This window comes from Phyllostomus hastatus, unplaced genomic scaffold (assembly GCF_019186645.2).
Source record: "Phyllostomus hastatus isolate PE091 unplaced genomic scaffold, TTU_PhHast_1.1 phas_scaffold_129, whole genome shotgun sequence".
Lineage (NCBI taxonomy): Eukaryota > Metazoa > Chordata > Mammalia > Chiroptera > Phyllostomidae > Phyllostomus > Phyllostomus hastatus.
In genome coordinates this window covers 10375909-10402511 of record NW_025334009.1, presented here as the reverse complement: position 1 = coordinate 10402511, position 26603 = coordinate 10375909, and the positions used below count along the sequence as shown (strand labels likewise).

The following is a 26603-nucleotide window of genomic DNA, read 5'->3' as shown; positions in this document are numbered from 1 at the left end:
GGGAGGGGAGGCAGGACTGATGTAAACTCAACACCTACCTGTCATGGCAGGACCCAGCCACTGTGGCCTATAGTGGACAAGCCAAGACATGGGCATGTCGCTCTGGCCCAGTAGCTCGGCTGCTGGGAGCATTGCTCCCAATGTAGCCAGGCTGTGGGCTCAGCCCATGGAAAAAGACATGGGCGTATCAAGAGGTATAAGCGTATTGTTTAGAGGAGAGAGGGAAGGAACTACCTAAAGAACCCAAAGCAGCAAGACCACAGGCTGAAAAGCAGTCCTCTCTGAGGAGTGGGGGTAGGGCACTAGGGACTCCTGTATTATTTGGAACCTTTTAAAATTATGAGTGTAATTTACTTTAATGTAAACTTGGGGCAGAAAAGGTCTCTGGTGACCGAGAGAAGCCGGTAGTGGGAGGCTAGCCACGTCCGCAAGACCGCGGAGGTGTGGGGAGTTCCTGAAACTCGGGGAAGCCAGCTGCCAGGTGTAGCAGGTTGGCCCCGAAGCATTTTCTCCGTGAAGAGAAATGCAGACAGCCTCAGGGCCGGAGGTCTGATGGACGTTTTTCCAAGGATGGAATTTTCTAGATAACCGAGGCTTATCTCTTTAACATGTTAACTGTTTTTATCAAGTAACTCTAACATGTATGATGCTAATTTTCTCCCTAAAAAGAGCTCATGGACTATTTTTTTTTCTGAATAGCCAAGTCATCACAATGAATTATTAATAAATTCTGTGATAATATACAGCACAGTTCCAACGAAAACAAAACACAGACAAACCTCTTCCTTCCCTGCGGAGGGAGGATCATTCCCCTGGAGACCAGTGGAATCTGAGTCTCAGAGAGATGGGGGCCGGCAGGGAATGGGAAGTGATCGCACCCTTCTCAGCCCACTGGGCCCCAGGGGCACAAGAGTGACCCTGTGGGCCCTCGGCATCCCTCTCTCTGTTGACACGTGGCCAGTGTCTTTGGCAGGAGCTAGGTCAAGAGCTGGCTTTGGATCCTTGGACCTGAGCCAACAGGTTATCTAGAAGCACCTGGCCGAACACCGCAGCCAGGGGTATATGCGGCCGCCTCACCCGGGCCCTGCTGCGCCTGCCTGCGGGAAGACAGTGTTTGCTGCCGTTGGGCTGACACCTGACACCTTCCTTCACGGAAGTGTTCACAGCTACTGATGTTCATGGAATTCTCCCACTTTTATTTTTTTTTAAGATTTTATTTATTTCTTTTCAGAGAGGGAGAAAGAGAGGGAAACATCAATGTGTGGTTGCCTCTTGCACGCCCCCTATTGGGGACCTGGTCCACAACCCAGACATGTGCCCTGACTAGGAATTGAACCAGTGACCCTTTGGTTCGCAGGCTGGCACTCAATCCACTGAGCCACACCAGCCAGGGGCATTCTCCCACTTTTAAATTTCTGCTGGTTCTAGACGTGTTTCCCTTGTCGTCCCTAATATCATTTATTTTTTCCCTTCTCTCTCATTTTTCTTCATCAGTATTAAAATAATTCGTCTCTTTTATTAGGCTTATGGAAGACCCATCTTGGAGTTTTGTTGATGCTATTATACCTTTGTTTTCTAATTTATTAATTTCTGCTCTTTATTATTTCCTGGCGACGACTTCCTTTGGAATTATTCTGTTGTTTTTTTCTAACTCTTGACTCAGATGCCTGACTAACCCATTCTCATATTCTTTTAGGATATACTGATTTCATTTGATGACTGGCCTTGAGGTACCATTTTAGCAGTGTCTACACATCTTGATGTGGAGTATTTTTCGTGTCATTTGGTTCTAAGAACTCTCTGATATCCATTCCAGTTCTTCAGTCCATAAGTATTTTTAAAGCTTTTTAAAAATTTTCTAGCCCTGGCTGGTGTAGCTCAGTAGATTGAACATAGGCCTACGAACCGACAGGTCACTGGTTCAATTCCCAGTCTGGCCACATGCCTGGGTTGTGGGCCAGGTCCCCAGTAGGGTTGTGCATGAGAGGCAACTACACATTGATGTTTTACTCCCTCTCTTTCTCCCTCCCTTCCTTCTGTCTATAAAAATAAACAAAATCTTAAAAAAAAATAAACTAAAATTTTCTAATGTGTGAGGTTCATAGTACCTTCATAGTCATTGTAAATGGTTAGAAGTGCTTGAATGTGGACTGTGCCTAATCATGTTAGAATTTTCATGTTACTTAGAGTAACCCTCCATCAAACAGAAGGCCATTCCCTGACCAGACTGGAAACTAGGAAATTTCCTATAAAGGAACAGGATGTTGAAAAGTTCCTAATGTGATCGGAAACTGCATGTTCACAGTGACACGTGATGGAGACCAAAGTTACTTTCCGTCTACAGCAGCACTCGTTTCTCTGCCAACACCCCCCGCCCCCCCAGACCCTGGTACCATGGTCATGTCCCTGTGAGCTGGGGTAGGAATTGGCTGATGTCACAGAGACATCCCAAAATAAGTGACTTAAATAACGTAAAAGGTTGTTCCCCTCTTAGGGAAAAGTGTGGGTGGTGGCCCAGGGCTGGGGTGGCAGCTTAACTCTCTAGGGTCCCAGGCCTTTTCTGTCTTGCTGCCCTACCAACCCTAGGATGTGGCTCCCAAGGTCCACCTTCCAGCCAGCAGGAAGGGGGAGGAGAAAGAGATGGAAGGCCTGCTGAAAGGGCACCACTGCATATCACATTGGGCACTTTCATGTATATTTTATTGGCCAGAACGTAATCACATGGCCATGCCTAAGCTGCCAAGGGAGGCTGGGAAGTGTAGTTTTTATTCTGGGTAGCCATATGCCCCACCAGTTCTATTATTAAAAGAAGGGAAGAATGGATATTGGAACACGATCAGAAGTTTCCACCGCCACACCGTCCTAGCGTTGCCTGGGATACTCTCAATTCACATGGTTCTTCTTCCTATTTCAGAATCTTAGAAAAAGATGAAAGAAATATTGATGCCTGCCAAATTCTAGCCGTGAATGAGCTTGCAAGAGAAGGAAATATAACCACAGTAAGTTCTTTCAAGACTCAGAAGTTGAGCCCTGAGGCCTGGATGGTGTAGCTCAGTGGATTGAGCTCAGGCCTGCAAACCAAAGGGTTGCTGGTTCAATTCCCAGTCAGGGCACAGGCCTGGGTTGCAGGTAGGAGGCAGCCACACATTGATGTTTCTCTCCCTCTCTTTCTCCTTCCCTTCCCCCCTCTCTAAAAATAAGTAAATAAAATCTTAAAATCTTAAAAAAAAAGTTGAGCCTTTTGAAACAAACATAGCCCAGGAGGACCCTGCATAGCACCTCCATCACCTCCTGGATCAAGGTTTCAGAGGGTGCTCCCTGGATCTCCACCCCCTCCCCCGTACTCCCTGCCAGGTTGTTCAGCTCTGGTTTGGTCTGTGGTCAGTACAGTTCCAAAGGCAGGCAATGAGGCTGACTCTGGTTCTGCCATGTGTTCCCTGTGTGCACCTGGACGGGTCTCCTCCTGGGTAAGCCCTAGGATCGTCATTTGTAAAATGGAGATAATTCCACCACTGTGTTAAGGTTGTTCTGAGGACTAAGTGAGGTGATGAGTGGGAGAACTTGGAACAGTGCCTGGTGCATTATATCACCTTGATCTATGTTAACTGATAGAAGTCCTGGTTTGTGTTTCAGATTTCAGGAAATGCCTTTTTTTAAAAAAACATCAATGTGTGGTTGCCTCTCGCATAACCCTTACTGGGGACCCAGCCTGCAACCCAGGCATGTGCCCTGACTGTGAATCGAACCAGTGACCCTTTGGCTCACAGGCTGGCACTAAATCCACTGAGCCACACCAGCCTGGGCTTGCTATTGTTGGTTTTGCTTTTTGTAACGCCTTTTTTTAGGGAAGGGTTGGAACTGCTCAGATATTGACCAGGCACAACCCAGCCCCACACTTGCACCTCATAGTTTTCCAAAGAAACCCAAATAGCCCTCCAATGCAGTCAGAAACACCTGGAATTCTTCATGAAACCTCAATGCTCAGACAGGTTCTTATTTTCCAGAAGAGTTCGTGTTTCCAGCCCAAAACTTGCCTTTTGAGTAAATGCATCACCTTGTGGAGAGTGTGGTGGAGCAAGAGCTTTTAAGAGGCCGTGGCAGGAATAGGACAATTCTGGTTCCTCCTGCACAGTGCTGGGATCTCAGATTTTGTGGGGTGGGATGAGGTGGAGGGGACAGTCTGTACTTGGGTGGAACCCTTGAAAAGGGACTAAGCACTGTCCCAGGATAGGGACAAGAAAACAGGCCTGTCCTCAGCTCCCTGAGACCCCGGAGCCCTGGGCAAGACCTCCTGGGCCCTGGCTTGAGGGTTAGGTTCACGGGCACCGTTAGCATGTGATGCCCCTCCTTCGCCCCCACTTCAGACCCTGGGATCTGCCCTGCAGCCCAGCCCAAGCTGCCAGTTCTAATCCAGCTTGAGCTGACTGAACAGAGCGGACCCACCCACCCACCCACCCCATCGGGGTTTCTCTGCTGGCATCCCTTCGCAGCTGAGACCTCCCTGCTCCTGGGGAGGGAGTGGGCAGAGGGGTCAGTGGGAAAGAACACGGGCTTTGGAGTCAGCCACCTGGTAGGCTGGGTGACCTTGGGGAAATTCTCCAGCCCTTCTGAGCCCTACAGTCGCTGGACTGGAAAGCTCAGATGGTTAACACCGACTCACAGGGCCGTTGGGAGGGTTCCCTGGAATGACAGAGAGATGCCAGTGTGGTGACTTGTCACCATGCCACAGGTGGTCTGCTGCTGGCCTGGTGGGCTGCAGTGTGGGCACAGTGACGGCACAGTGACAGCTGGCTCCTGGCTCTGCCCCGGGTGGGTCTGAAGGGCGCGGCCCCTCTTCACAGATTCAAGGGGCAGCGCCAGCACTTGCTGCAGGGGGGAGTGGTGTCCCTGAAAGCTCCGCCTGCAGGTCTCTGCAGCCGGGTGATGCCTGGAGCCGCCGAGTCCAGTTGAAGCCAAACCTCGGGGCGGCTCCCAGCCGTGGGTGTTTCAAGGTTTCCCAGCGGATGGGAATGTGCAGCCAGGGCCGAGAAACTCCACCCAACTCCCGTTTCACACGCCGCCTCGGACACTCTCTGTTTTGTCGCCGCAGGCTGCTGACCACGTTAAAAATCTGATTAAGGCGCTGGAGACGAGAGAACCCCAAAACCCGAGCCTCCATCTTAAAAAAATTCTTGTGGTTAGCAGACTGGTAAGAAGGCCCTTTCCTGGTTTTCGAACCCCTGCTTCTCACCGTGTTCCTTGTGTGCGTGGGTGGGACGGGGAGCTGTGGTCCCTCTGGACACTCCCTGCGTGCCCCGCCTCTCCTCTCCCTGGCCCGGACTGGGCCTCTCAGGCTGGTGTCCCTCACACCCCGTGGCCCTGCCTGCCTCCGGCCAGTGCCTGCACCACGTGGGCTCCGTCCCCTTGGCCCAGGCGCCCCTCAGAGATGCTGAGATCAGGGGGACGAGGTCTGGCAGCGCTTTTAGAGTGGGAGGCGTCTTTTCGGCTGTTGTACAGCGCAGCCATGCCCAGCTCTGACCTCGGGGTACTGGGTACCCCACCCCCACATTCTTTCTGTGCAAGTGACCCGGGAAAGCTGGCCTGCCTGGGAGCCCTCCCTGACACCAAGCAAGGTGAGACAGCCCAGGCTGCCGGACAGTCTGACTCTGCCGGACCCCTCAGCCCCGGCAGGATTTACTGGGAGGACCTGCTCTAAGAACACGGGCAGCTCTCGGGCCTCAGAGACCAGGACTGCAGGGTCGAATGCCACTGGGAGGCCATCTGTCCCCCCACGTCTGCGTCTGATTCTCTCTGCCTCATTCTCCACACCTGACAGGGGAGGTGGCTGCCCACAGCCTTTAGGGCCACTTCCCAGCACCAGGACACAAAGAGCTCTGTCACCCAGCTCCAGTTTCTGATCAACCTCTTGGGGGCCTGTTGGACTAATTACTGTGGCCGGGGAATTACTGTCCCTGTGGCCGGAGGCAAGTTCCGCAGACGTGGCCAGTGGGAGGTTCTTCGGGAGCTGAACGCAGAGCCAGCTGCCTGGACGCCAGATGCCCCTCAGGTTCTCCTGAGCCCCCCGCCCCAGGCCTGTCGAAGTGTCCCCCAATTCCGAGGTAGCTGGGTTCAGACAGACTGGACCGACTGGTCTCCCCACCCCTGTGTGTCCGTTCCTTGCAGTGTGGGAAGCACCAGGTGATTGTCCGGCTGGTGTGTAACTTCATCAAGCGCACCTTCATGGCCACGCCCTCCTGCGCCCACGTGGCCGTGGAGCTGGGCTACCTCTTCATCCTGCAGGACCAGGTGAAAGAGGCGTCTCTGTGGTACTCGGAGGCCATGAAACTGGATGAGAACAGCGTGGCTGCCTTGACAGGTCTCCGCAGGCTGGGCGGAGGGTGGGGCGGGAGAACAGGTGTTGGGAGCCAAGCAAGGCAGACTTTGTGGGTCCAAAAGAGAGGTGTGGGAAAGCATTGTCCCCAGGGGGTGTGAGTTTGGGGGTGCACCATATGACAGGGTGCCTTTCCGTGAATCTACAAGCCTAGATGTAAGAGGCACAGGAGCTCTCAGACATGCGTTCAGAGCTGCTCTGGTCTGCAACAGACCCTGAGGCCCATGGTCTGACCCCTGGGAAGCCTGGCCCTTCCGCTCGGTCAGCCCCGCCCCCGCTCACGCCCCACAAGGCCAGTGTGGCAGGCACCCTCCCAGCACCCTCCCAGCCCCAGAGCCTCTAGCCTTGCCTCCAAAGACCCTCCCTCCCTCCACGGGCCCCCGAGCCGGAAGGCCACCTCGGTGAGTCGTTCTGAGAGTTTTACTTCCCTGTCTGTGCAGACACTTCCCCCCTTTATGAAAATGTCAAGTGAATTTTGCAGAGCCCGATTTTCATTCTGCACGTTTTTTCACGGCCTCCAAAGGCCCACGGTCCCCCAAGAAGTCAAACCAGCAGTGTTCAGTTTGGGTCGCGGAAGCCACACCCTCGGGCGGTGGAGGTGGGCCCGCTCCTTGCCCTGGTCCTGAGGAGCTCTGTCGTTTGGGGCACGTCACTTCTCTCTGTGCCCTGGGCTCCTCGTCTGGGCCACACAGGTGTCAGGGTGGTCAGCTTTCACTTCCGGTTCAACCTGTCAGGCTGACTCTGCCGTCCAGGTCCCTCCTCCTCATCCCAGATCCCATGAAAATAGCAGGAGGCACCTAATAAAGATGAATGCAGCCGTAGAAATAGGGAGAGGCGTTGTCAGGGGACCAGGAACCTTGAGAACGTCCCATTTCTAGAAGCCGTAAAGCAGATGGCATCACAGGCATAGTCACCCCGGCGAGTCTGGATGCCCAAGAGCCAGCAGGGCGGAGACGGCTCAGCTGGGGACCGAGCAGACCAGCTCTCTGCAGAGAGCTCCGGGAAAAACAAAAACTGAAAGCACAAGGGCCACCAGAGGCAGGGAGCAAAACACACCGTGGGGCAGCCAGCGAGGTTACGGGCGGATCGTGGACAGGCCGGGGTGGAGTCCAAAAGACTCACCAGGGAGCGGAGGAGCAGAGCCCCCTGGGGCTTCCCACCACTGCAGGGACGTGAAGGGCGCAAGGCCGTGGCTGCTCAGGGCGCAGGCGAAACCCCCTAAAACACTCCCCCACCAAGCTGAGCCCTTCCCCATTTCCTCATTCAAGGGAGAGCCCCGGCCGGTCAGGGCAGCCAGGAGGGAAGTCCACGGGACAGGCCCTCGCACTCCGGCCCAGGGCAAGCCCGCCCGAGCACGGACTGGACTCGCCACCTTAACTGGCCTGTCCGAGGATGTCGGTAACCTTAACAGTCCGGGAAATCTGCCCAGTGGCTAGTACTCCTGCGTCCAGTCCTTCTGTAAACCGTTGCAGCAGTTTGAATGAGGGGCTGGGCGGAACAGGCAAAGCCATGGCTCCCGAGGGGCAGCATGAAGGCGGGTACAGAAAAGACTTCCCCAACAAAACACCTCCGGAGTGGGCTGGCGCCAGAGGCTGTGGTGTCACTAAGTACAGAGCGTGCCCATTGCAGGGGTGCGTGTGTTGGGGGGGGGGGGCGGGGGATAGAGAACAATAGAGGGTTGTTGAAAATTTACAAAGGGATGGCCAAGCAAAAAATTCCGCAGATGAGCCAGAGGGGGATGGATAGAACTGAAAACCAAGATGGTCATCAGGAACACAGTCAAAAATAACGACACCAAACTGGTCAAGAAGCAGCGCCCACAGAAGAACAGCAGAGACAGAGGAGATCTGTCCTCCCCAATTCAACACATTTCACCCAACAACGACGACAGTTAAGTTGGCCTGAGGCCAACGCTGGAACAAACCGGTAGATGCGAACAAGCAGATAACATGGGGCCGAAACAGGTCTTCTGATGCCAAAGGTGGCATTTCAGACCAACAGAATTTCAAGAACTCGCAGTCGGACCCAGGCTGTCCACTGAGAAAAACCTGGAGGGGACTCCCCTCTCATACCATACTCAAAAAGGATTCCAAATGCGTGAAGTACTTAAACATAAAAATTAACTTAGACTCAGATTCCCTGGGGGATTCTAAGCGGAAACACACACTCAAAAGCTGTGAAGGAAAATATTTTACCGATGTGACTGTGCAAAAACTTAAGACTAATGGATGGCAAAAGACACTGTAAAATGGTGAAACAGTAAATGGCAAATTAACAGAAAACATGTGTTCCGAAGGGTTCATAATATATGAAGAGACGTAAAATCACCCCGAGAGAAAAACAGGCAAGAGGGGTGAACAGAACATCCCCAGTAGAAAGGAAAAGGCCATTAAATAGATGAGAAGACAGTTCATTCTTCCTCATTGAAATCCTGTGGATTCAAACGAGTTAGACTCCACTTTTTTCGACTGGCAAAGAGCAAGGCATGCGTGCAAGGCTGTGAGGAAAGGTTTCTTTTGGTTTCTTGGCAGTGATATCAGTTCAAGTATCTTTGGAGGACAGGCTGCCCTTATCTACTGCTAGTTTAGAAATTCGTGCCCTTTGACCCATCCACTCTGCTTCAGGAATTGGAACACACAAAAAACGTTCACCACGGCTGTGCAATATTTAGTGATCAAACACAAACTGAATGTGAGACGAGGCACCCGTCCATAGGGCTGTATATAGTTAAGTGAGTGGTTACACCCACAGCGGAATAGCACATCTTCAGTAAAGGGGTAGATTTGTGTGAACCGTTGGGAAATATGTGTGTACAGTAACAAGCCAACTCGTTCCTGGTGGTTGCCCCTGGAGAGAGACGTGGTTAAAGCCAGAACAGGAGCTAGGGACGTTTTTCTGCATCGCCTTGGCGTTTGAGTTCTTCACCAGGAGCATGCATCCCTCTGTAGGAGGCTGCTGGAAAAGGTGCCCTGCCCTGAGACCCTTCCTTCTGCTGTCTCCCCGGCTCCTTGGCCGGCGGGACCGCCGGTGGGGCCTCGGAGCTGGCCGCTCATCATTTTCCGTTGCCCTCCCAGGGATCATCTGGTGCCAGATCTTAGAGGGCCACCTGGAGGAGGCTGCGCACCAGCTGGAATTCCTGAAGGAGGTGCAGCAGTCCCTGGGAACGTCGGAGGTCAGTACTCCCTGGGGGTGTGGGCTGCCCAGGAGTGTGTCTGCTGCCCTACACCCACCCCAACCCCCACCCGTCTCTAGTAGAGAGCAGCCAAGGTAGCCTGGGCCTCTGCTCCCTGCCCCTCTTCCTCCCCACCCCGACAGCCAGCCTGCCTGCTGGTGTTGGTCCCAAGACCTGGGCCTGTCCCCACAGGTGCTGGTTTTCCTCCAAGCCCTGCTGGCCTCCAGGAAGCACAGTGGGGAGCAGGAGGTCACAGCACTCCTGAGGGAGGTGGCGGAGCTGCACTTCTCCAGCATGCAGGGCCTGCCCCTGGGCTCTGAGTACTTGGAAAAGCTGAACCCCCTCTTCCTGGTCTGCATCGCCAAGGAGTACCTGCTCTTCTGCCCCAAGCAGGTCAGAGGAAGGTGTATCTTCATGGCGGGGAGGGGCCTGGAGTACAGGTTGGGGCAGAAGCAGGGACCTCCCATGGCCAGCCACCAGGCTGCTCCGAGCCCCAGGCAGCCGGGGAGCCCAGTGCTCTTCCAACTTGCGTCGCCTGGGAGTTGTCCCAGGGCAGGTATTGGTAGAAGGCCTGCCTCTTAACCAGGCCCCCAGGTAATGCCGGTGCCACTGGCCCAGGGACCTCACTTGGTGGAGCGGGTTCCCGGGCCATGACCCACCCTTCATCCTGGGGAAGAATTGGGCTCCCTCCTTCTAAGGAGCACGCTAGTCTTTGCTTGTTGGTCCTGCTTTCCCAGCCAGTCTGGATTCCTAGTGGGCAAGGAAGCTATCTGACTCGCCTAATACAGCCTCATGCCTTGCCATGAGTCACTCCGCAAATGTGCGCTGCGTGCCCGGCCACATGCCAGACCCCGTGCCGGGTGCTGGGGACACGGCACGGACAGAACAAAGTCCCCGTTCTCTGGGGCTCACGCTCCGGCGCTGGCTAGCACAGAGTGGACAGGAAACTCGTGTGGAGTCAAGTTCCCTCTCTGGGAGGGTTTTCCCGAGCTCTCCAGGGGGCCTCTGTCAGGAGGGGGCGGAGCTCACAGCCGCACCCCCGTGTTCCCGCAGCCCCGGTCGCCGGGCCAGATCGTGTCTCCGCTTCTTAAACAAGTCGCCGCGATCTTGAGTCCTGTCGTGAAAGCAGCGCCGGCTCTGATCGACCCCCTGTACGTGATGGCTCAGGTCAAGTATCTCTCAGGTGAGCCCGCGGGTCCTGGTGGCCGGCCAGGTGGGGACTTGAGTCCTCCCACACCTGTTCAACTATTCGGACATCTGGTGGGCTGCTGCCCCTGAGTGAGTGTCCAGGGGCTGCCTGCTTGGGATACTTTATACACACTCACAGTCACAAACACTCACACTAACACAGTGACACACACTCACACACACTAACACAGTCACACACACTACCACTCACAGTCATAAACACACGCTCACCAGGCCCGCCCACGCCGTCCAGCCTCCATCCCTCCAGAACCCGTCCTCACCTCCCTCACCAGCAGGGGGCTCTCCCACCCAAGCTTTTGCCAACAGCTCGACCTGGGCCCAGTGACAGTCCCTGAACTCTTCTGTGCAGGCACTGCCCTGAGACCAGGGCACCAGGGGACCGTAGCAGTCACAAAGGCAGAAGTTCCCTCAGGGGGGTTGTAGTCCAGTGATGATATCGCAGCTGAGCACATTGTACTGTTTCTTAGGAGAAAACCGAAGCAGGGCAGGAGGAGACAGAATTGCTGTGGGGTTTTTTTTGTTTTTTTTTTTTATATTTTATTTATTTGTTTTTAGAGAGAGAAGGGAGAGGGAGAGAGAGAGAAGCATCAATGTGCGGTTGCTGGGGGTCATGGCCTGCAACCCAGGCATATGCCCTGACTGGGAATCAAACCTGTGACACTCTGGTTCACAGCCCGCGCTCAATCCACTGAGCTACGCCAGCCAGGGCAGAATTGCCGTTTTTAACAGGCGGTGGGGAAGGCCTCACGGGGAGGCCCCCGTGACCAATGTCACAGGGCCTTTCGGAGCCTCTGGGTGGCCAGGGTAGCTTCCTCCTCCCATGTCAAGACCCAGATCCTAGAGAGGGGGGTAGAAGGTAGGTGCCCTCTTGTCCTCTCTCTCACTGCGGCCTTTCACCTGTCTGCCCGAGAGCCAGGCTGACCTCCGTGGTCCTGGGGGCTTCCAAAGGACCTGGACTGCTGCCGCGTGTCCTTCCTCTGGTGCTGCGTTTGGTGGGCTGCACTCTGCTGGGGGCTTCCCTGTCTCTACCCTCAGCCCTCCCGGTGTTCGTCTGGATATCGGGTTTACCCACAGCTTCAAGGCCCCCTGGGTCCAAGGTGAGAGCAGAGCGCTCCCTCAGGGGTGCGGGCAGCCGCCAGCAGGTTGAGGGCCAAAGCAAGGTCTCCAGCTGCTTGTGTTACCATGGTGACATCTTCACATTTCTGCAGCACACAGGGAAGGAGCAGGGAGTTCGGGACCTGGGAGCAGGCACTGCCCGCCCACCAGGTTATGTGGTGGAGGGCCCTGGCTGCTGAGGAACGAGGGCTCTCCTCCCGGCTCCCTGCACCCCACCCCTCCCTGGACCCCACCCCTCGGAGGCCACTGCCACAGTCAAGGGCCAGCCTGGCTGCAGGGAGGCCTCCCCGCCCCACCGTGCCAGGGCATTCAGAGCTCAGCCTCGGGAGCTGGAGGGCCCTGGATTTAAATGCTGGCTTTGTCCCTTCTAAGCTCCATGACTTAGATCAGCAGAGTCCCAACCTCACATCTAAATAAACAAGGATAATTGCCCTGACCGGTGTGACTCAGTGGGTTGGGTGTCATCCTGCAAAGGGAAAGGTCGCCAGTTCAATTCCCGGTCAGGCACATGCCTGGGTTTCCCGTTCGGTCCCCAGCTGGGGCATGTATGAGAGGCAACCGACTGATGTTTCTCTCCCTTTTTTTCTCCCTTCCCTCTAAAAATAAATAAATAAAATAGTTTAAAAAAACAAAAGACAAGGATAACAATGCCAACCTTGCAGGGCTGGGCAGACACTAAACCAGCCTTTCTGAAGAGCTTTGCCTGTGCCAGCATTGAGCAGCAGGTGCTTTGTGAGTGGTGGCAGGACTAGTTGCTGTTGTTATTAGGGTTTGTTCTGCTCTTAGGTGTGGGAATCAAGACTTAAGTGCCCCGCCTTGGCCGGTGTGGCTCAGTGGGTTGAGTGAACCAAAAAGTTGCTGGTTTGATCCCTGGTCAGGACACATGCCTGGGTTGTGGGCCAGGTCCCCAGTGGGGGGGCGTACAAGAGACAACCCCATATGGATGTTTCTCTCTCTCTTTCTCCCTCCCTTCCCCTCTCTCTAAAAATAAATAAATAAAATCTTTAAAAAAGGAAAAAGGACTTAAGTGTCCCCAGAGCTTCCAGCTGGAACAGGGGAGCGATGTGGCTGTGTCCCTGAGGGTTACAGAGAGGAGGGAGGTGTCACACTGAGGTTCAGGTTTCCTGGCTTTGCCACGGTCAAGGCCAAAACTGGGTAGTTCTCGTTTTAGGAGGAGCCCTCTGAGCAAAGCAGAACAGAACTGGGCAAAATGCCCAACTTGGGTACTTCTTGGTAACGGGACATGTAAGCTTCATTCTGCCTTTACCCCCTGGGTGCCTGGAGTCCCCTGGGCTCCCTGGGTGCCGAGGCTGGTGTGTTATTTCCAGGAGAGTTGGAGAACGCCCAGAGCACGCTGCAGCGCTGCCTGGAACTGGACCCCACCTCCGCGGACGCCCACCTCCTCATGTCCCAGGTCTACCTGGCTCAGGGCAACTTCACCATGTGCTCCCACTGCTTGGAGCTGGGCGTCAGCCACAACTTCCAGGTGGGGGTCCTCTGTGCCCCGTCACCCACTCGGCATCCCCGTGCCCAGCCAGCTGTTGTCCCACTCGCCTTGGGGGAGAAGCCCCGGGTGCTACTGGCATCCCTCAGACCCTCCCGCTGACCCAGAGGCCGGGGGCGAGCTCAGCGGGCTCCTGTGGCTCCGTCCACTCTGTGTTCTGTGAGCAGCCGCCGTGACCCGGAGCCCCGCCCTCTGCTGTGCTCATCTAGGTCCGGGACCACCCCCTGTACCACTTCATCAAGGCCAGGGCCCTCAACAAGTCCGGGGACTACCCAGAAGCCATAAAGACCCTGAAAATGATCGTAAAACTACCAACTGTGAAGACGGAAGAAGGCAAGAAGTCGCGCGGGCCCTGCGTGCCGCCCAGCGAGCGGGTGTCCATCTTGCTGGAGCTGGCAGACGCCCTCCGGATGAATGGGGAGCTGGTAAGAAAGGCCACGCTCTTCCCCCTTGGGGCTGGGGCACGGACTGGCGGTCCGGGGTAGGCCTGCGGTGCAGGCCTTCTGGTTCTGGCTGATGTGTACTCGGGCTGTTACATGAGCCTCTGCTCATCTGAGAACATATCTCCCTCCCTCTTGCCCAAGAGGCTTCAGTGGCTCCCAGTGCCCTCAAGATAAAGTCTCAACCAGACTGGGACCCGCCCGACCTGTCCCCTGCCCACTTCACTGTCCCTGTGGGGATCTCAGGGAGGCGGAGCCCACGGGCCGTCAGGTGGTTGGGCAGATCAGATGGGGCCGTGCACACCTTCCAGTGGCTGCCGCTCGCACCGTAGTCTATACAAACTGTGTCCCCTCGGAGTTTGGCAGTGTGCGGCCTGTGTGAGGCAGCCCTGGCGCCCCGGGAGGTCTGGCAGGCACAGGGGCAGGGGAGCTGGACTTGGCACACTCCCTCGGCCTCCCCGGCCTCACCCCCTCGCCTGCTCACCAGGAAGGGGGCTGTCAGCCGAGCTCCGAGCTCCGCGACCATCTCCGTGAGCCACCAGGCCTGCCACCTCCTGCCTCCTCCTGCGGTGACCTTGGCACAGCCAAGGAGTGAGCCCATGAGGCCTTTTGTCCTTAAAGTCAAACGTTGCCGTCTGGGCAGAGATGGGGATGTGGAAGACTGTCTGTGGTACTCCCCTCCCTTCGATCTGCCAAAAGACACAAAAGAGTTAAAGGCAGAAAAGGAATCTCCTCCTGCAACAAAATTAGGGAGCGGCCCTCTTGAAGGGCAGTTGGCAGTCAGTCATTTGTTCGGCTGTTGGTGGAGGCCCTGCTTCATGCCAGGCACTGGGATGGGGCTTGAGGGTAAAGGGGAGCAGGCCACGAGCCGCCCCCCTGCCCCACCCTGTCCTTTCAGAAGTTACCATGGTGACAGAGAGAAAGCAGGGTGCCGTGGAGGGGGCCCTGAGGTTCCAGCATTTGCTCGAAACTTTCTGCGCTGGGGATGTGGTCAAGCCACAGGAAAAGCAGGGCCATTCCTGGAGGAACCTTGCACTTCCATAGAAGGGCAGGGCTGCCGAGCGAGAACTCCCTCCTGAGAAGCCCGTGGTTTTCTCTGGCCCAGATGTGTCTTCATCAGGGAAGTGGGCCAGAGGGCACGGAGGAGGGAACTGCTCTGGTGTCACTTTCCCAGCTTGCTCGGCCGAGATAACGGATCTGTGAGCTGCGGCCCTCATGGGGAGCCAGTGCATTCCGTCCTGACCCCAGCCCCTCACAGAGGCTGTCCCCACAGGAGAAAGCGAAGGGGGTGGTGCTCCCAGGGCAGCTGTGCCAGGGCACTCTCCCTCCCCAGCCCAGGTCTGAGAAAGGGCAAGGTCAGATGGAGCTGTTCCCGGTAGTGATCAGACGGGGTTCAGCGTGGAACCTATGAGTCAGGAGGGAGGGAGGAGGGAGGGAGGGAAGGAGGGAGGGAAGAAGGAAGGAAGGAAGGAAGGAAGGAGGGAAGGAAGGAAGGAAGGAAGGAAGGAAGGAAGGAAGGAAGGAAGAGGGAAGGAAGGAGGAGGGAAGGAAGGGAAGGAGGGAAGGAAGGGAAAAATAGAAAATGTATTATACTTTAGGAGAAAGTACTATAAAAAAAGAGAAGAAATTTGTTTTTCAAAAATTGTTTCTGCACTCCATGAAAAGGAAAAGAAAAGAACGTGGAGTCTTGTAAAAGGAGCTCAGGGTGGAACACAAGAGATCAAGACACGGGTCCTAATCAGGCGGAAGGTGAAAAGTCAGCTGGCAGAGTTAACGAGAGTAACCACAGAAAACAACGGTACCGTTATAAAGTTATAATTTCATGAGAAAGAGGAGAACATAGGTGAGCCCTTCTGAAGCTCTCTGCCTGGAGGAAAGGGCTGAGAAAACCGGGCAAATGATTGAGGGGATCTGAGAGGATGACGGGCAAGCAAGCAGACAACAGGTCGCCCACACAGGCGCAGTCCACGTTCCTTTGGCAGAGAGCACCAGTAAGACACGGAAAGCATTAGACACATAGTAGGACAGCAGTGCCTTCAGGGAAGACGTGATCACAGGGAGGCCCTCTGTACTGGAGAAACGGCAGTAAAGCATTACAACCAGCAAATATCCTCATGGTAGTATCTTCATGAGGCTATGGAAATCAAGGATGGACAGTGTAAGTGTAGATGAAGATTCCTGCATGTATCCAGGTAGAGGGAAAAAATCAATGTGGCCTCAGACTCTGGAACTCAACAGTACTAAATCCAGAGAGACAATAGAACGATATTTATGAAGCATAGAGGGGAGAAGGATGCCCCCCAGAATGTCCTTCATGTATGGACATGTAAGGAAGGATGCTCTGAAAATGGAATGACTCAAGAATTATGGTGTTAGTTCAACTTTTCTGAAAAGTCTACTTGTAGATATACAGACAACCAAAACCTGAAATGAAGTGAAGGTTTTATGAGTGGGAAAAAAACTGAGGGAAAAGAGGACAGAATTAAGTCCGTTTAAACATAGAACAAATCTAAATGTAACGCCATTAAAAGAATTATAGTAATTTTGACTCTAAGCCAGTACAATTGCTAAGCTCTTGAAATGAAAGTTATTAAAGTCAAAATAACACTAATATCCCATGAAAAGATCCAGGAAGAGAGGTGGGCAGGGGTGGTGGTGAGGGAGCTATATACATGCAATTTTCCATCTCTGCACAGGACAGTATGAAATAGTAGTTTACACAAAATACTTCTTTTTTTTTTTTGTAAGATTTTCTTTTTAGAGAGAGGGAAAGGGAGGGATAAAGAGAGGGAGAGAAACATCAATGTATGGATGCCTCTTGAGTGTCCCCTCCTAGGGACTTGCCCCGCAACCCGAGCATGTACCCGCACTAGGAATTGAACCGGTGACCCTTAGGTCGGCCGGTGCTCAATCCACTGAGCTACCCAGCCAGGGCAGTTTACACAAAGTATTTCTTGATAGAAAGAAGATTATAGTAGAATGAAAAATATGTTTTTTACCACATCAATCAAGGTTAGGAAGAAAAGGAAGAAAGGCCACACGTGGAAAGGCAGAGATGAAGCAAACCACAAGCAGCATAAAAGATAAATAAATAGCCCTGGCTGGTGTGGCTCAGTGGATTGAGCATTGGCCTGTGAACCAAGGGGTTGCTAGTTTGATTCCCAGTCAGGGCACATGCCTGGGTTGCCAGCCAGCTTCCCAGTGAGGGGTGCATGGGAAGCAACCACACATTGATGTTTTTCTGCCTCTCTTTCTCCCTCCCTTCCCTTCTCTCTAAAAATAAATAAATAAAATATTTTTAAATAAATTCACAAAAAGCCCAAGAATATATATCTGTGATAATAAAACTATAAATGAAATAAATGTGTCTACTAAGTGAAAAAGACACTCACCCTGGTGTAAACCGTGGAACCCCTACGACCTCTACTCCAAAACCAAAGCCCCAGGATAAAAGTTAAACATCGGTACGAATACAACCAGGCAAACAGAAAGAAAGCAGCAGCTGGGGAAGAACTGCCCAGAAGGCCGAGTGCAAGACAAAAAGCACCAAAGTGAGCAAAGAGACTGTCTGCGTTAATAATCAAGGGCACAGGCCCTGGCCGGATAGCTCAGTTGGTTGGAACATCATCCCAATAAGCCAAGGTTGCAGGTTCGATCTCTGGTCAAAGCACATACAAGAAGCAACCAATGAAGGCATAAATAAGTGGAACAACAAATCCTCTCTCTCACTCTCTCTCTCTCCCTTCTCTCTAAAATCAATAAAAATGATTTTAAAAATAATAACAATCAAGAGTACAAATATAATGAAGATGCAGTTTTTAAGAGACCTGTATGTACCCAGTACCCTAACAGCAGAATATCAGTGATCGAAAGCAGGGAAGTTCAAGGAGATGCATCCATGGGTCTCCCGTGGGAAGACGTTGAGGTGCTAAGGGATAGGCAGGTTCTTACAGTTGGGGGTTTCTGTACCCCCAGCCTACCTGGGCACCTTCCCCCTGCCAGAACTGTGGTCCTGGACACAAAAGTGGTCTCTTTTCTTTCTGCCGCGGAAGCATCTCCGCAGGTAGCTGTGGATCGTCCTACACTTGGCTTGCATTTAGCAGGACTGCCCCCGGCTGTCTTCATGTTTCGTTCCTCTCCCGGGCCAGGCTGGGAGGGGGGACAGCGCTAAGGTTCCCTGTAGAGGTTTTCAATGTCCTCAGGCCACCTGCGGTGGGCGGCGGCCAACGGGGGGCCTGTTGGGTTCCCATGTCTTAGCACGAGGCCACCAAGGTCATGCAAGATGCCATCAACGAGTTCAGCGGCACGCCGGAGGAGATCCGCATCACCATGGCCAACGTGGACTTGGCCTTGAGCAAGGGGAATGTGGACATGTCGCTGAGCATGCTGAGGAACATCACGCCCAAGCAGCCCTGCTACACGGAAGCCAAGGAGAAGATGGCCAACATCTACCTGCAGACTCGCAAGGACGTCGGCCTCTACATCGGATGCTACCAGTAAGCTGCGGGCAGTGCGCTGACAGCCGCCACTGACAGGTGGCACTTGATGACAGTATGAAGTTGACTGTGGGCTAGAATCCGAGTGTGGTCGGTCAGGCAGGCCGGCTTGTTGCTGAGTGTGGAGGACACTGAACTGAATCGGCCCTGCCCCTTGCCTCTTCCCCCCTCACGTGACTCACAGTCTGAGGGGGGGAGCCTTGGGAATGAACTTATGCCCTGGTCCCCGGCTCTGCCCGCCGGCTCTGCTCGTCCTTGAGGAAATGTCTGGTGACTTGGGTGTGACTAATTGGACACGGGGGAAGAACTGAAGCCCCAAGCCGCTGTCTCTATAATGTCACACTGGGACCTGGAGGTGCCTCCCGGGTCCCTGTCCTCAGCCAAAACTCCATCCAGGCGATTCAGGTGGGAGGGCAGTGCTGCTGGGTGGAGGGGCGGTCTGGAGACCCTCCCAACAGCGGAGTGAAACCATCAACAGTGGGGTGACACAGTGAGATGGGAGTTCTAAAAAGAGCAGTGCAGCTGCCTCACGGAGAGGGGTCTGGGGGGCTAGGTGGAGGCTGTGGCCATGGTCCAGGTGGCAGATGAGGGAGCCTGAGCTCAGGTAGCTCCACCATGCCTCAGGCACATCGGGCTTTCAGTGAGTGTTGGATGGATGGATGGATGAACAAATGACCAAGTGACTGGATGAATGAATGACTGTCAGCCAGAATTAGCAGGAAGAAGAGGAGGAGATGGACTCGGGAATATGGAGGATGCACAGCTCTGAGACCAGCTTTTGCTTACCTTTGCAGGGAGCTCTGTGAACACCTGCCTGGCCCCCAAACCAGCCTGCTACTGGGCGATGCTTTCATGAACATTCAGGAGGTGAGCAGGGGCCTCATGGCCTTGCCAGTGGCCCCCAGTGTCACTCCTCCAGTGGGAGAGGAAAGAGAGACCCCTGGCACTTTCCCCACCAGCCCGAGAAGGCCCTGGAGGTCTATGACGAGGCCTATAGAAAGAACCCCCATGACGCCTCCCTGATCAGCAGAATTGGGCAAGCTTACGTGAAGACTCACCAGTACACCAAGGTCAGGCTGGGCTGGCGGGAAGAGGTGGGGAGGACCAGCCCAGCAGGGAAGATGGAGGAGGGAACCTGGGTGGGAGGGTATGGATGGGAGGAGCGTGGCTGAGTCCGCCCCCCCACCCCAACTCTCTGCTGAATGGGATGCAGAGGGGAGAACTTGGCACCTCTCCACCACTCCCCACACCTGCTCAGGTGGAAGGTCTAGCCCTGCCAGCAGGGAGGGCCCTTTCATCTTAGGCTTCTGTGTCCTGGCGAGACCCACAGGCGTGGTGGCTGCCAAGGGGAACGCAGCGCGAGGTGCTCGAGCGCAGACCCAGGCCTGGTGCCAACATTTCCTGTTTGCACTAAGGCCATTAATTATTATGAGGCTGCCCAGAAGATTAGCGGGCAGGACTTTCTGTGCTGCGATCTGGCCGAGCTGCTCCTGAAGTTAAAGAAGTTCAACAAAGCAGAAAAAGTTCTGAAGCAGGCCCTGGAACATGACGTAGGTGGGGCAGCATTCTCACCCAGTCCCCTGGCGTTCGGAGCAGGCGCATTGGCCCCCACCCACTCGCTCTCTTCTCATGCACTCCCCGGGGGTCCTGAACCCAGCACACCCTCCGCCCCCCCACCCAGCTCCCCAGGGGGCAGAGAACGCTAATGTGCGTTTCCATTTGGCAGTCACAGACATCCCATCCATGATGAATGATGTCAAGTGCTTGCTTTTGCTGGCGAAGGTTTACAAGAGCCATAAAAAGGAAGAGGTGCTGGAAACCTTGAACAAGGTAAGTGACAAGTAGACATGGAGACATGGACCCCTTTCTCTGCCATGTGCTGGTAGGAGCTGAAGAAGGGAGGAGAGGACTGCAGGTCTGGAAGGCTCCAGGCTTGGTCTTCAAAAGAGGACGTGGCTACGCCTCTGTGCTGCACTTCCCATTTACTTGGTCGTTAATGGTTGGTGCACCAAGGCTCCCTGAGCCTGGCTGGGCTGGAGAAGGCAGGGAGCAAGGTAACGCCTTTGTTACCTTGGATGCTGGTGGTGATGGTGATAGTGCCCGTAGCTGTCTGCCTGCTGGGCTCTGTACTGAGCTGTTTGCTTTCCCACTTAATTCTCACGGTAGCCTTTTGAGAACGGCACCGTAGCATTGCTATTTGACAGGTAAGGCTCCGGGAGATTAAAAAGTGTGCCCAGCGGATTGAGCGCGGGCTGCAAACCAAAGCATCGCAGGTTCGATTCCCAGTCAGGGCACATGCCTGGGTTGCTGGCCATGGCCCCCAGCAATCGCACATTGATGTTTCTCTCTCTCTCTCTCTTTGTCTCCCTCCCCTCTCTAAAAATAAATAAATAAAATATTTTTTTAAAAAGTGTGCCCAAAGTTGCACTGCTAGCAAGTGGTGGAACTGAGATTCGAACCCCTGCTCTTTCCCCACCGGGATGCCCTGATGGGACAGCTCCTGGCCATGCCTGCCTTGCCTTCCTCTTTCTCCCTAAGGGTGTGGCCAGGCACGTGTCCCTGGGGTGCATTCTGCAGTAGTAGAGGGAGAGCCTACCCTCCGACTGCTTGGTTGACTCCCTTGTTCCCCACGGGGTTCCCACTCCTCCGTTTGGCCCCTGGGGAACCCAGTGCTGACCTGTGCCCTCTTCCCCAAACCTAACCCTGACGTCATCATTTCCTCTTGCCTGACGCTCTCTGGTTACCCACTTGGTCATCTTGTGTCGGGGACCTTTTGTGGGGCTGCCTCAAATTCCCAGCAGGGCGATTTTTAGAATAAATGCATCCATCACAAGGTGGCCTGCATCGAATCCCTACTGTGCGCTTGTTCTAGCCTGTGGGACAGCACAGGAAGTGTTGAGGTGTGATGGGCAGCACTGGTAAACAAGGCGAGTACAATGGTGGTTTGTTTTGAGTGCCTTTGCCCTGCACCTGCCCCAGAGGCAGTGCCAGCTTGCCTCCCGAGTGCTCAGCCAGTGGCCTCGCGTGTCCACAGTGACCCAGATTTGCTCCAGGGCCCTTGAGATGCCCTCTCCAGCACTGCAGGCTCTGCAGTGAGCACGGGGCATGTTCTGTGAGTTGGCCTGAGGTCTGGCGCGTCGGCCCCAGGTTCCTGACCACAAGTTTACCGGTCTCCCAAGGCCCTGGACCTGCAGGCTCGGGTACTGAAGCGGGTTCCCCTGGAGCAGCCAGAGGTGATGCCCTCACAGAAGCAGCTGGCGGCCTCCATCTGCGTCCAGTTCGGGGAGCACTACCTGGCAGAGAAGGAGTACACCAAGGCAGCACGGTCGTACAAGGACGCGCTGTCCCACGTGCCCACTGACAATAAGGTGGGGTCCTCGCAGCCAGACGCTGCTCCTGCTGGGGCACGAGGCCCTGCCAGGCTCCCTGGCAAGGGCGTCAGGGGCATGGGACCCCTGGTGTGGGGAGCCTGCTCTAGCGGACCCCAGGGCCTCTCCCGCCCATGGCCCTTGGAGCAAGGCTGGCCCCCCCTTTGGCTGCCGTTCGTGGAGGATAGAGTGGGGAAGACGCTGTGCAAGTCACATTAGTCTGGCATCTTCAGGTCCCCCTTGAAGGTGGGGAGACCATGAGAGTGTGGCTGCCAGGGACACCTCGGGCAGGAAGCCCAGGCGAGGCTCCCAAGGAGGTTTGGAGTCACGAGGGAGGTCTGGCTCCGGTCAGGGAGTGGCGGCTGGAGTGCACGCCGCACGAGTAAATGAGAAGCCTGGTGACAGACGCATCCATTCACCGAGTGTGTACTCATCTAACAGATTTCCGATAGCGCCAGCTACTACGCCAGGCTCTGGAGACACCGTGGGGCAGGGCACGGTCCCTGCCCGTAGACAAGGCAAGGGGCTGTAGACAAGAACACGGGCAGCTCTCGTGCTGTGCACCCTCTGCCTGCATGTGGGTCAGGGCACAATGGGAACTCAGAAGAAGGGCACCTGTCCCAGAGTCTGGGGCGCAGAAGGCTTCCCGGAGGAGGTGAGGTCAGAGTCGAAGCTGAAGGAGGAGTACGAGTTAGTTACCCAGCCCCCACCTTTGAGAGGGTCGTTAGTGAAACACATGGTACGGCTGGAGCACTGGTGGGAGAAGAGGGCCAGTTATCCCGGGGAATCCGAGACATCTTTTTCAGTCACGGCTGGTAGAACGGGGGTGTGCAAGAACGAGGCATCGATCCCCGAGTTTTCCTCCCATGCTCCAGGGTTAGTTTATCACATCTGGCCTTGTTCCAGGTGGTGCTGGAGCTGGCACGGATCTCCCTGCTCCAGGGGCACCTGGACCTGTGCGAGCAGCACTGTGCCGTCCTCCTGGAGACTGAGAAGAACCAGGAGACCGCCTCCGTGGTGAGAACCCCCCAGCCCTGCGCCTCTTCCCTGCCCTCCCCAGCCTCCCTGTGACCACTTGCAGGCTGCCTCCTAGCCCCCCTAACCTTGGATGCCCAGGCCTGTGTGGCAGAGACTCTCCAGGGCCTGCCGTCTTTCATTCAGGCTGGAGGGGAGGGCTGGCAGCAGGGGGCAGCATCTCCCTCCTGGGACAGTCCAGGCCTGTGTGGCTGATTTACTCCAGAGGAAACCACACCCACAGTTGTTGAAGGCGAGGGTGGGACCTGTTCCAGGGGCTTGGGGAAGTGTGTGGGAAAAGCTCCCACCCCTCAACCCCAGCAGAAGAGGGGAGCCCCCATTCTACCTCTGCTGCCTGGAGGTGGCGAATCTCAGACGTGGGTGAAGGGGCTGGCTTTGCCAGCTGTCAAAAGGTCCCACTGGTGTCTGGCCCTGGTCTTACCTTCCCACTTCCAGCCTCACCCCAGGCCTCCACCCCCTTCCGCCAGGCAGTCCTACCTCCTGGGCTCCTTCCGTGGCAGATTTCCCCGGTGCCCAGGGAGGCTACACCCCCACCCCGCCCATGTCCTCTTTGACCTTCTCTCCTTGCCCCCTCCCCCTCGGCCTCCCCCCATGTCCACGCAAGCTGCTGTCAGGAATTCTGGAGCAGTGTGCATTTTCTGATAGATGATGGCTGACCTGATGTTCAGAAAACAGAAATACGAAGCTGCCATCAATCTGTACCACCAAGTCCTGGAGGGAGCGCCAGGTAGCTGCCTGCGTGGAGCCTGCCGCCCCCGGGACTGCCCGTACCGGCTCCCACCTAGCAAGGGCCGCTCTCGCCAGAAGGGTGGGCCCTCTCCCCTCCTTCCTGACCGGGCGGAGGAAGCCCCTTCCTCTCCGATTGTTCCCAGAGAAGCAGGAAACTGATAAAGCCCCGATGGAACGTGCTGGTCCTTCCCGCGTCCAGGGGGCCAGTTCCTGGTCTCGGGCAGGGCAGTGCTTGGCAGGGGACCCAGGACAGCCTGTCTGTCCCCGGGTCACAGACACTGGGGGTCGACATAAGTCCCATTCCGAGGTCACAGCCACCTGGAAGTAGCTAGAAATTCTCACCTGGTATGTGTCTCCATTGCATCTTACTATAGCATAACCCTCCCTGTCCCCCCGCCCTGCCCCACCCCACCCTTTCTGCTGGGGATGGTGCCAGACACAGCCGGCTCACAGCAGTCTGCCCGGAGACACAGCAGGTCACAGCCGTTAGGGGTTTGGGTCCCGGAGCCAGAATGTCTAGGTCTGAATCCTGTTCTTCCACTCATCATTTGTGTCAACTCTGGCAGATTTCTTAGCTTCTTTGTGTATCATTTCCTCATCTGTAAAATGGGAACAATAAGAGTAACTACTTCATTGTATAGTTAATATACAGGTAAAACAACAACAACAACAATAACAACAACTCTTCATGCCACGTTCAGCGTGACTGGTAGTGACGACCATGACCACTTGGAAGCATCACCGTTGTTATTCCCTCAACACTGGGGACCAGTGGAGACGCTGATGCTGCCCCAGTGCCCCTGCCCAGCCCAGACGGGGCCGCGTCTCCCGGTCCTCCTGCCTCTCCCAGCCTGGAGGTCTCTGCTCTTATTGCAGACAATTTTCCTGTGCTGAATAAACTGATCGATCTGCTCCGAAGAAGCGGCAAGCTGGAAGACGCCCCTACCTTCTTTGAATTGGCCAGAAAGATGTCTAGCCGAGTGCTTCTGGAGCCAGGGTTCAACTACTGCACGGGCATCTACCACTGGTGAGTCGGGGTGGGTGTGCCGGCAGTTAGGGTCAGGAGCTCGCTGGGGAAGCGGAAACTTAGCTTCCAGACCAGGGGCAGGGAGAGCAGCGATCCGGCCCCTGCCCTGGGCAGGCCCACGGAGCGGCCCCTGTGTGTCCCTGCACTCCCCGGGCCTCGGTCTCCCCATCTGATTTTTGGCTGTCTCCCCTCCACTGCAGGCATATAGGGCAGCCCAACGAAGCTCTGAAGTTCCTAAATAAAGCTCGCAAGGACAGCACTTGGGGCCAGAGCGCCACCTACTACATGGTGCAAATCTGTCTGAATCCAGATAACGAGATAGTGGGAGGAGAGGCTTTCGACAACCCTGCGGCTGAGAGCAAGTAAGGGCCCGGCTGACCCCTGGGCGCAGGGGCGGACCCTGGGAAAGGCGGAGAGAGCCCGTGGCCTCTGGGTCCCGGCCAGGTGAGGGCGGTGCGGGCGGGCCAGGAACCCCAGGCTCACCCCACGACCGCAGCTACCCCGGCAGGAAGGAGTCCGAGCAGCAGGGCGTGCGCACCGCCGAGAAGCTGCTGCGTGAGTTCTATCCGCACAGCGCCTGGGGCCAGGCCCAGATGCGGCTGCTGCAGGGCCTCTGCCTGCTGGCCACCAGGGAGAAGGCGAACATGGAGACCGCGCTGGGCACCTTCATCGAGATGGCGCAGGCGGAGGTGCTCCGGCTGGGCTGGTGGGGTGGGGCAGGCTGGCAGGCGGGGCAGGCGGGGGAGCTTGAGGATCCCCAATGCTGACTCCGGCCTCCCACCCCGTGCGCAGAAGGACAGTGTCTCCGCGCTGCTGGCCATGGCGCAGGCCTACATGCTGCTGAAGCAGGTCCCCAAGGCGCGCACGCAGCTGAAGCGCCTGGCCAAGGCTCCGTGGGCCCTGGCCGAAGCCGAGGACCTGGAGAAGAGCTGGCTGCTGCTGGCAGACATCTACTGCCAGGGCGGCAAGTTCGACCTGGCCTCCGAGCTGCTGCGGCGCTGTGTGCAGTACAACAAGGCGAGGGCTGTGCTGCGTGCGGTCAGGGCGGTGGGGTGCAGGGCAGCGGGCCCAGGCAGGCGTCCGGGGCAGAGCCGATGGGGGGTGGGTCAAGAGCAGAATGGTAACAGGGAGCGCAGCACCAGCAAGGCAAGAAGAGGTATCCTAGGCTGGGTAGCCATCTGGAACGTGGAATCAGGAGAGGGTTTGGGAAGGGCTCAGGGCTGGAGGGGCTGCGGGGCTGCACCAGGACCGGATGTGGCTTCTCCTTCTCTGTGGAGGCTCTGACCCGCTTTCTCTGCAGTCCTGCTGCAAGGCCTACGAGTACATGGGCTTCATCATGGAGAAGGAGCAGTCCTACAAGGACGCGGCCACCAACTACGAGCTGGCCTGGAAGTACAGTCACTATGCCAACCCCGCCATCGGTAGGGCAGCCCATCCAGGCCCAGGCGGGTGTGGGAGGGAGGGAGTTGGCAGCTGGGCCATCACCCTGACCCCAGACCGCAAGGCCCATGTGCCGGCCTGGCCGGCTGTGGGAACCAGAGGGGATCTTGGGTCAGGTCCCGGCAGGGCCACCCACCTGGGCTGTATTCTCCCTGCCCTTGGACAGGCTACAGGCTGGCGTTCAACTACTTGAAGGGCAAGAGGTTCCTGGAGGCCATCGAAGTCTGCCACAATGTAAGCAGCAATGGCAGGGAGGGCCTGGCTCGGGGGCGGGGAGCCCTGCCTGATGTGTTCGCACCCTTTCTCTCTTTGTCCCAGGTCCTCAGGGAGCACCCCAACTACCCCAAAATCAGAGAAGAGATTTTGGAAAAGGCCCAGGGGTCTCTGAGGCCCTAGTTGCGGTCAGTGGGAGCCGTCAGCCTACGGAGATTGCGTGGGGGGTCGGGGGGGTGGGGGTCAGTGGAGAAGAGATTCAGAAAAGGACGTATGTTTCCCCATCTCTGTGGCGTGTGAGTTATTTGAACCACGCCTCCTCCGGCCTGAGGGGCATCCCGGAGCTTTATGGTTTCAAGGCCCAGGAAACAGTTTTGCCCCGGGGAACAGGGACATGATCCATCAGCTTAGCTTCTGCTGAGCTCCCTGGGCACCTTCCTGTGGGCCCCACTTTTGTCCCAGGCCCTGCGAGGGGGCAGAAGGG

General features: G+C 55.9%; 1 protein-coding gene across 1 annotated transcript in view; it reads left to right on the top strand.

The window, feature by feature from the left end:
• TTC21A (tetratricopeptide repeat domain 21A) overlaps nucleotides 1-26346 on the top strand; it is a 32828-nt gene extending 6482 nt beyond the window's left edge. Inside the window, exons 7-30 of the mRNA XM_045857044.1 lie at nucleotides 2915-3022; nucleotide 3085; nucleotides 5090-5188; nucleotides 6163-6355; nucleotides 9445-9542; nucleotides 9735-9935; nucleotides 10596-10725; nucleotides 13196-13353; nucleotides 13581-13796; nucleotides 18069-18307; nucleotides 19102-19174; nucleotides 19267-19377; nucleotides 19723-19861; nucleotides 20034-20137; nucleotides 21487-21675; nucleotides 22582-22692; nucleotides 23356-23437; nucleotides 24316-24466; nucleotides 24667-24828; nucleotides 24963-25155; nucleotides 25259-25483; nucleotides 25767-25887; nucleotides 26073-26140; nucleotides 26225-26346. Coding sequence (XP_045713000.1) covers nucleotides 2915-3022; nucleotide 3085; nucleotides 5090-5188; nucleotides 6163-6355; nucleotides 9445-9542; nucleotides 9735-9935; nucleotides 10596-10725; nucleotides 13196-13353; nucleotides 13581-13796; nucleotides 18069-18307; nucleotides 19102-19174; nucleotides 19267-19377; nucleotides 19723-19861; nucleotides 20034-20137; nucleotides 21487-21675; nucleotides 22582-22692; nucleotides 23356-23437; nucleotides 24316-24466; nucleotides 24667-24828; nucleotides 24963-25155; nucleotides 25259-25483; nucleotides 25767-25887; nucleotides 26073-26140; nucleotides 26225-26302 — 3250 coding nt within the window. The 3' untranslated portion in view covers nucleotides 26303-26346. The remainder of the gene's footprint in view (nucleotides 1-2914; nucleotides 3023-3084; nucleotides 3086-5089; nucleotides 5189-6162; nucleotides 6356-9444; nucleotides 9543-9734; nucleotides 9936-10595; nucleotides 10726-13195; nucleotides 13354-13580; nucleotides 13797-18068; nucleotides 18308-19101; nucleotides 19175-19266; nucleotides 19378-19722; nucleotides 19862-20033; nucleotides 20138-21486; nucleotides 21676-22581; nucleotides 22693-23355; nucleotides 23438-24315; nucleotides 24467-24666; nucleotides 24829-24962; nucleotides 25156-25258; nucleotides 25484-25766; nucleotides 25888-26072; nucleotides 26141-26224) is intronic.
• The last annotated feature ends 257 nt before the right edge of the window (nucleotides 26347-26603 follow it).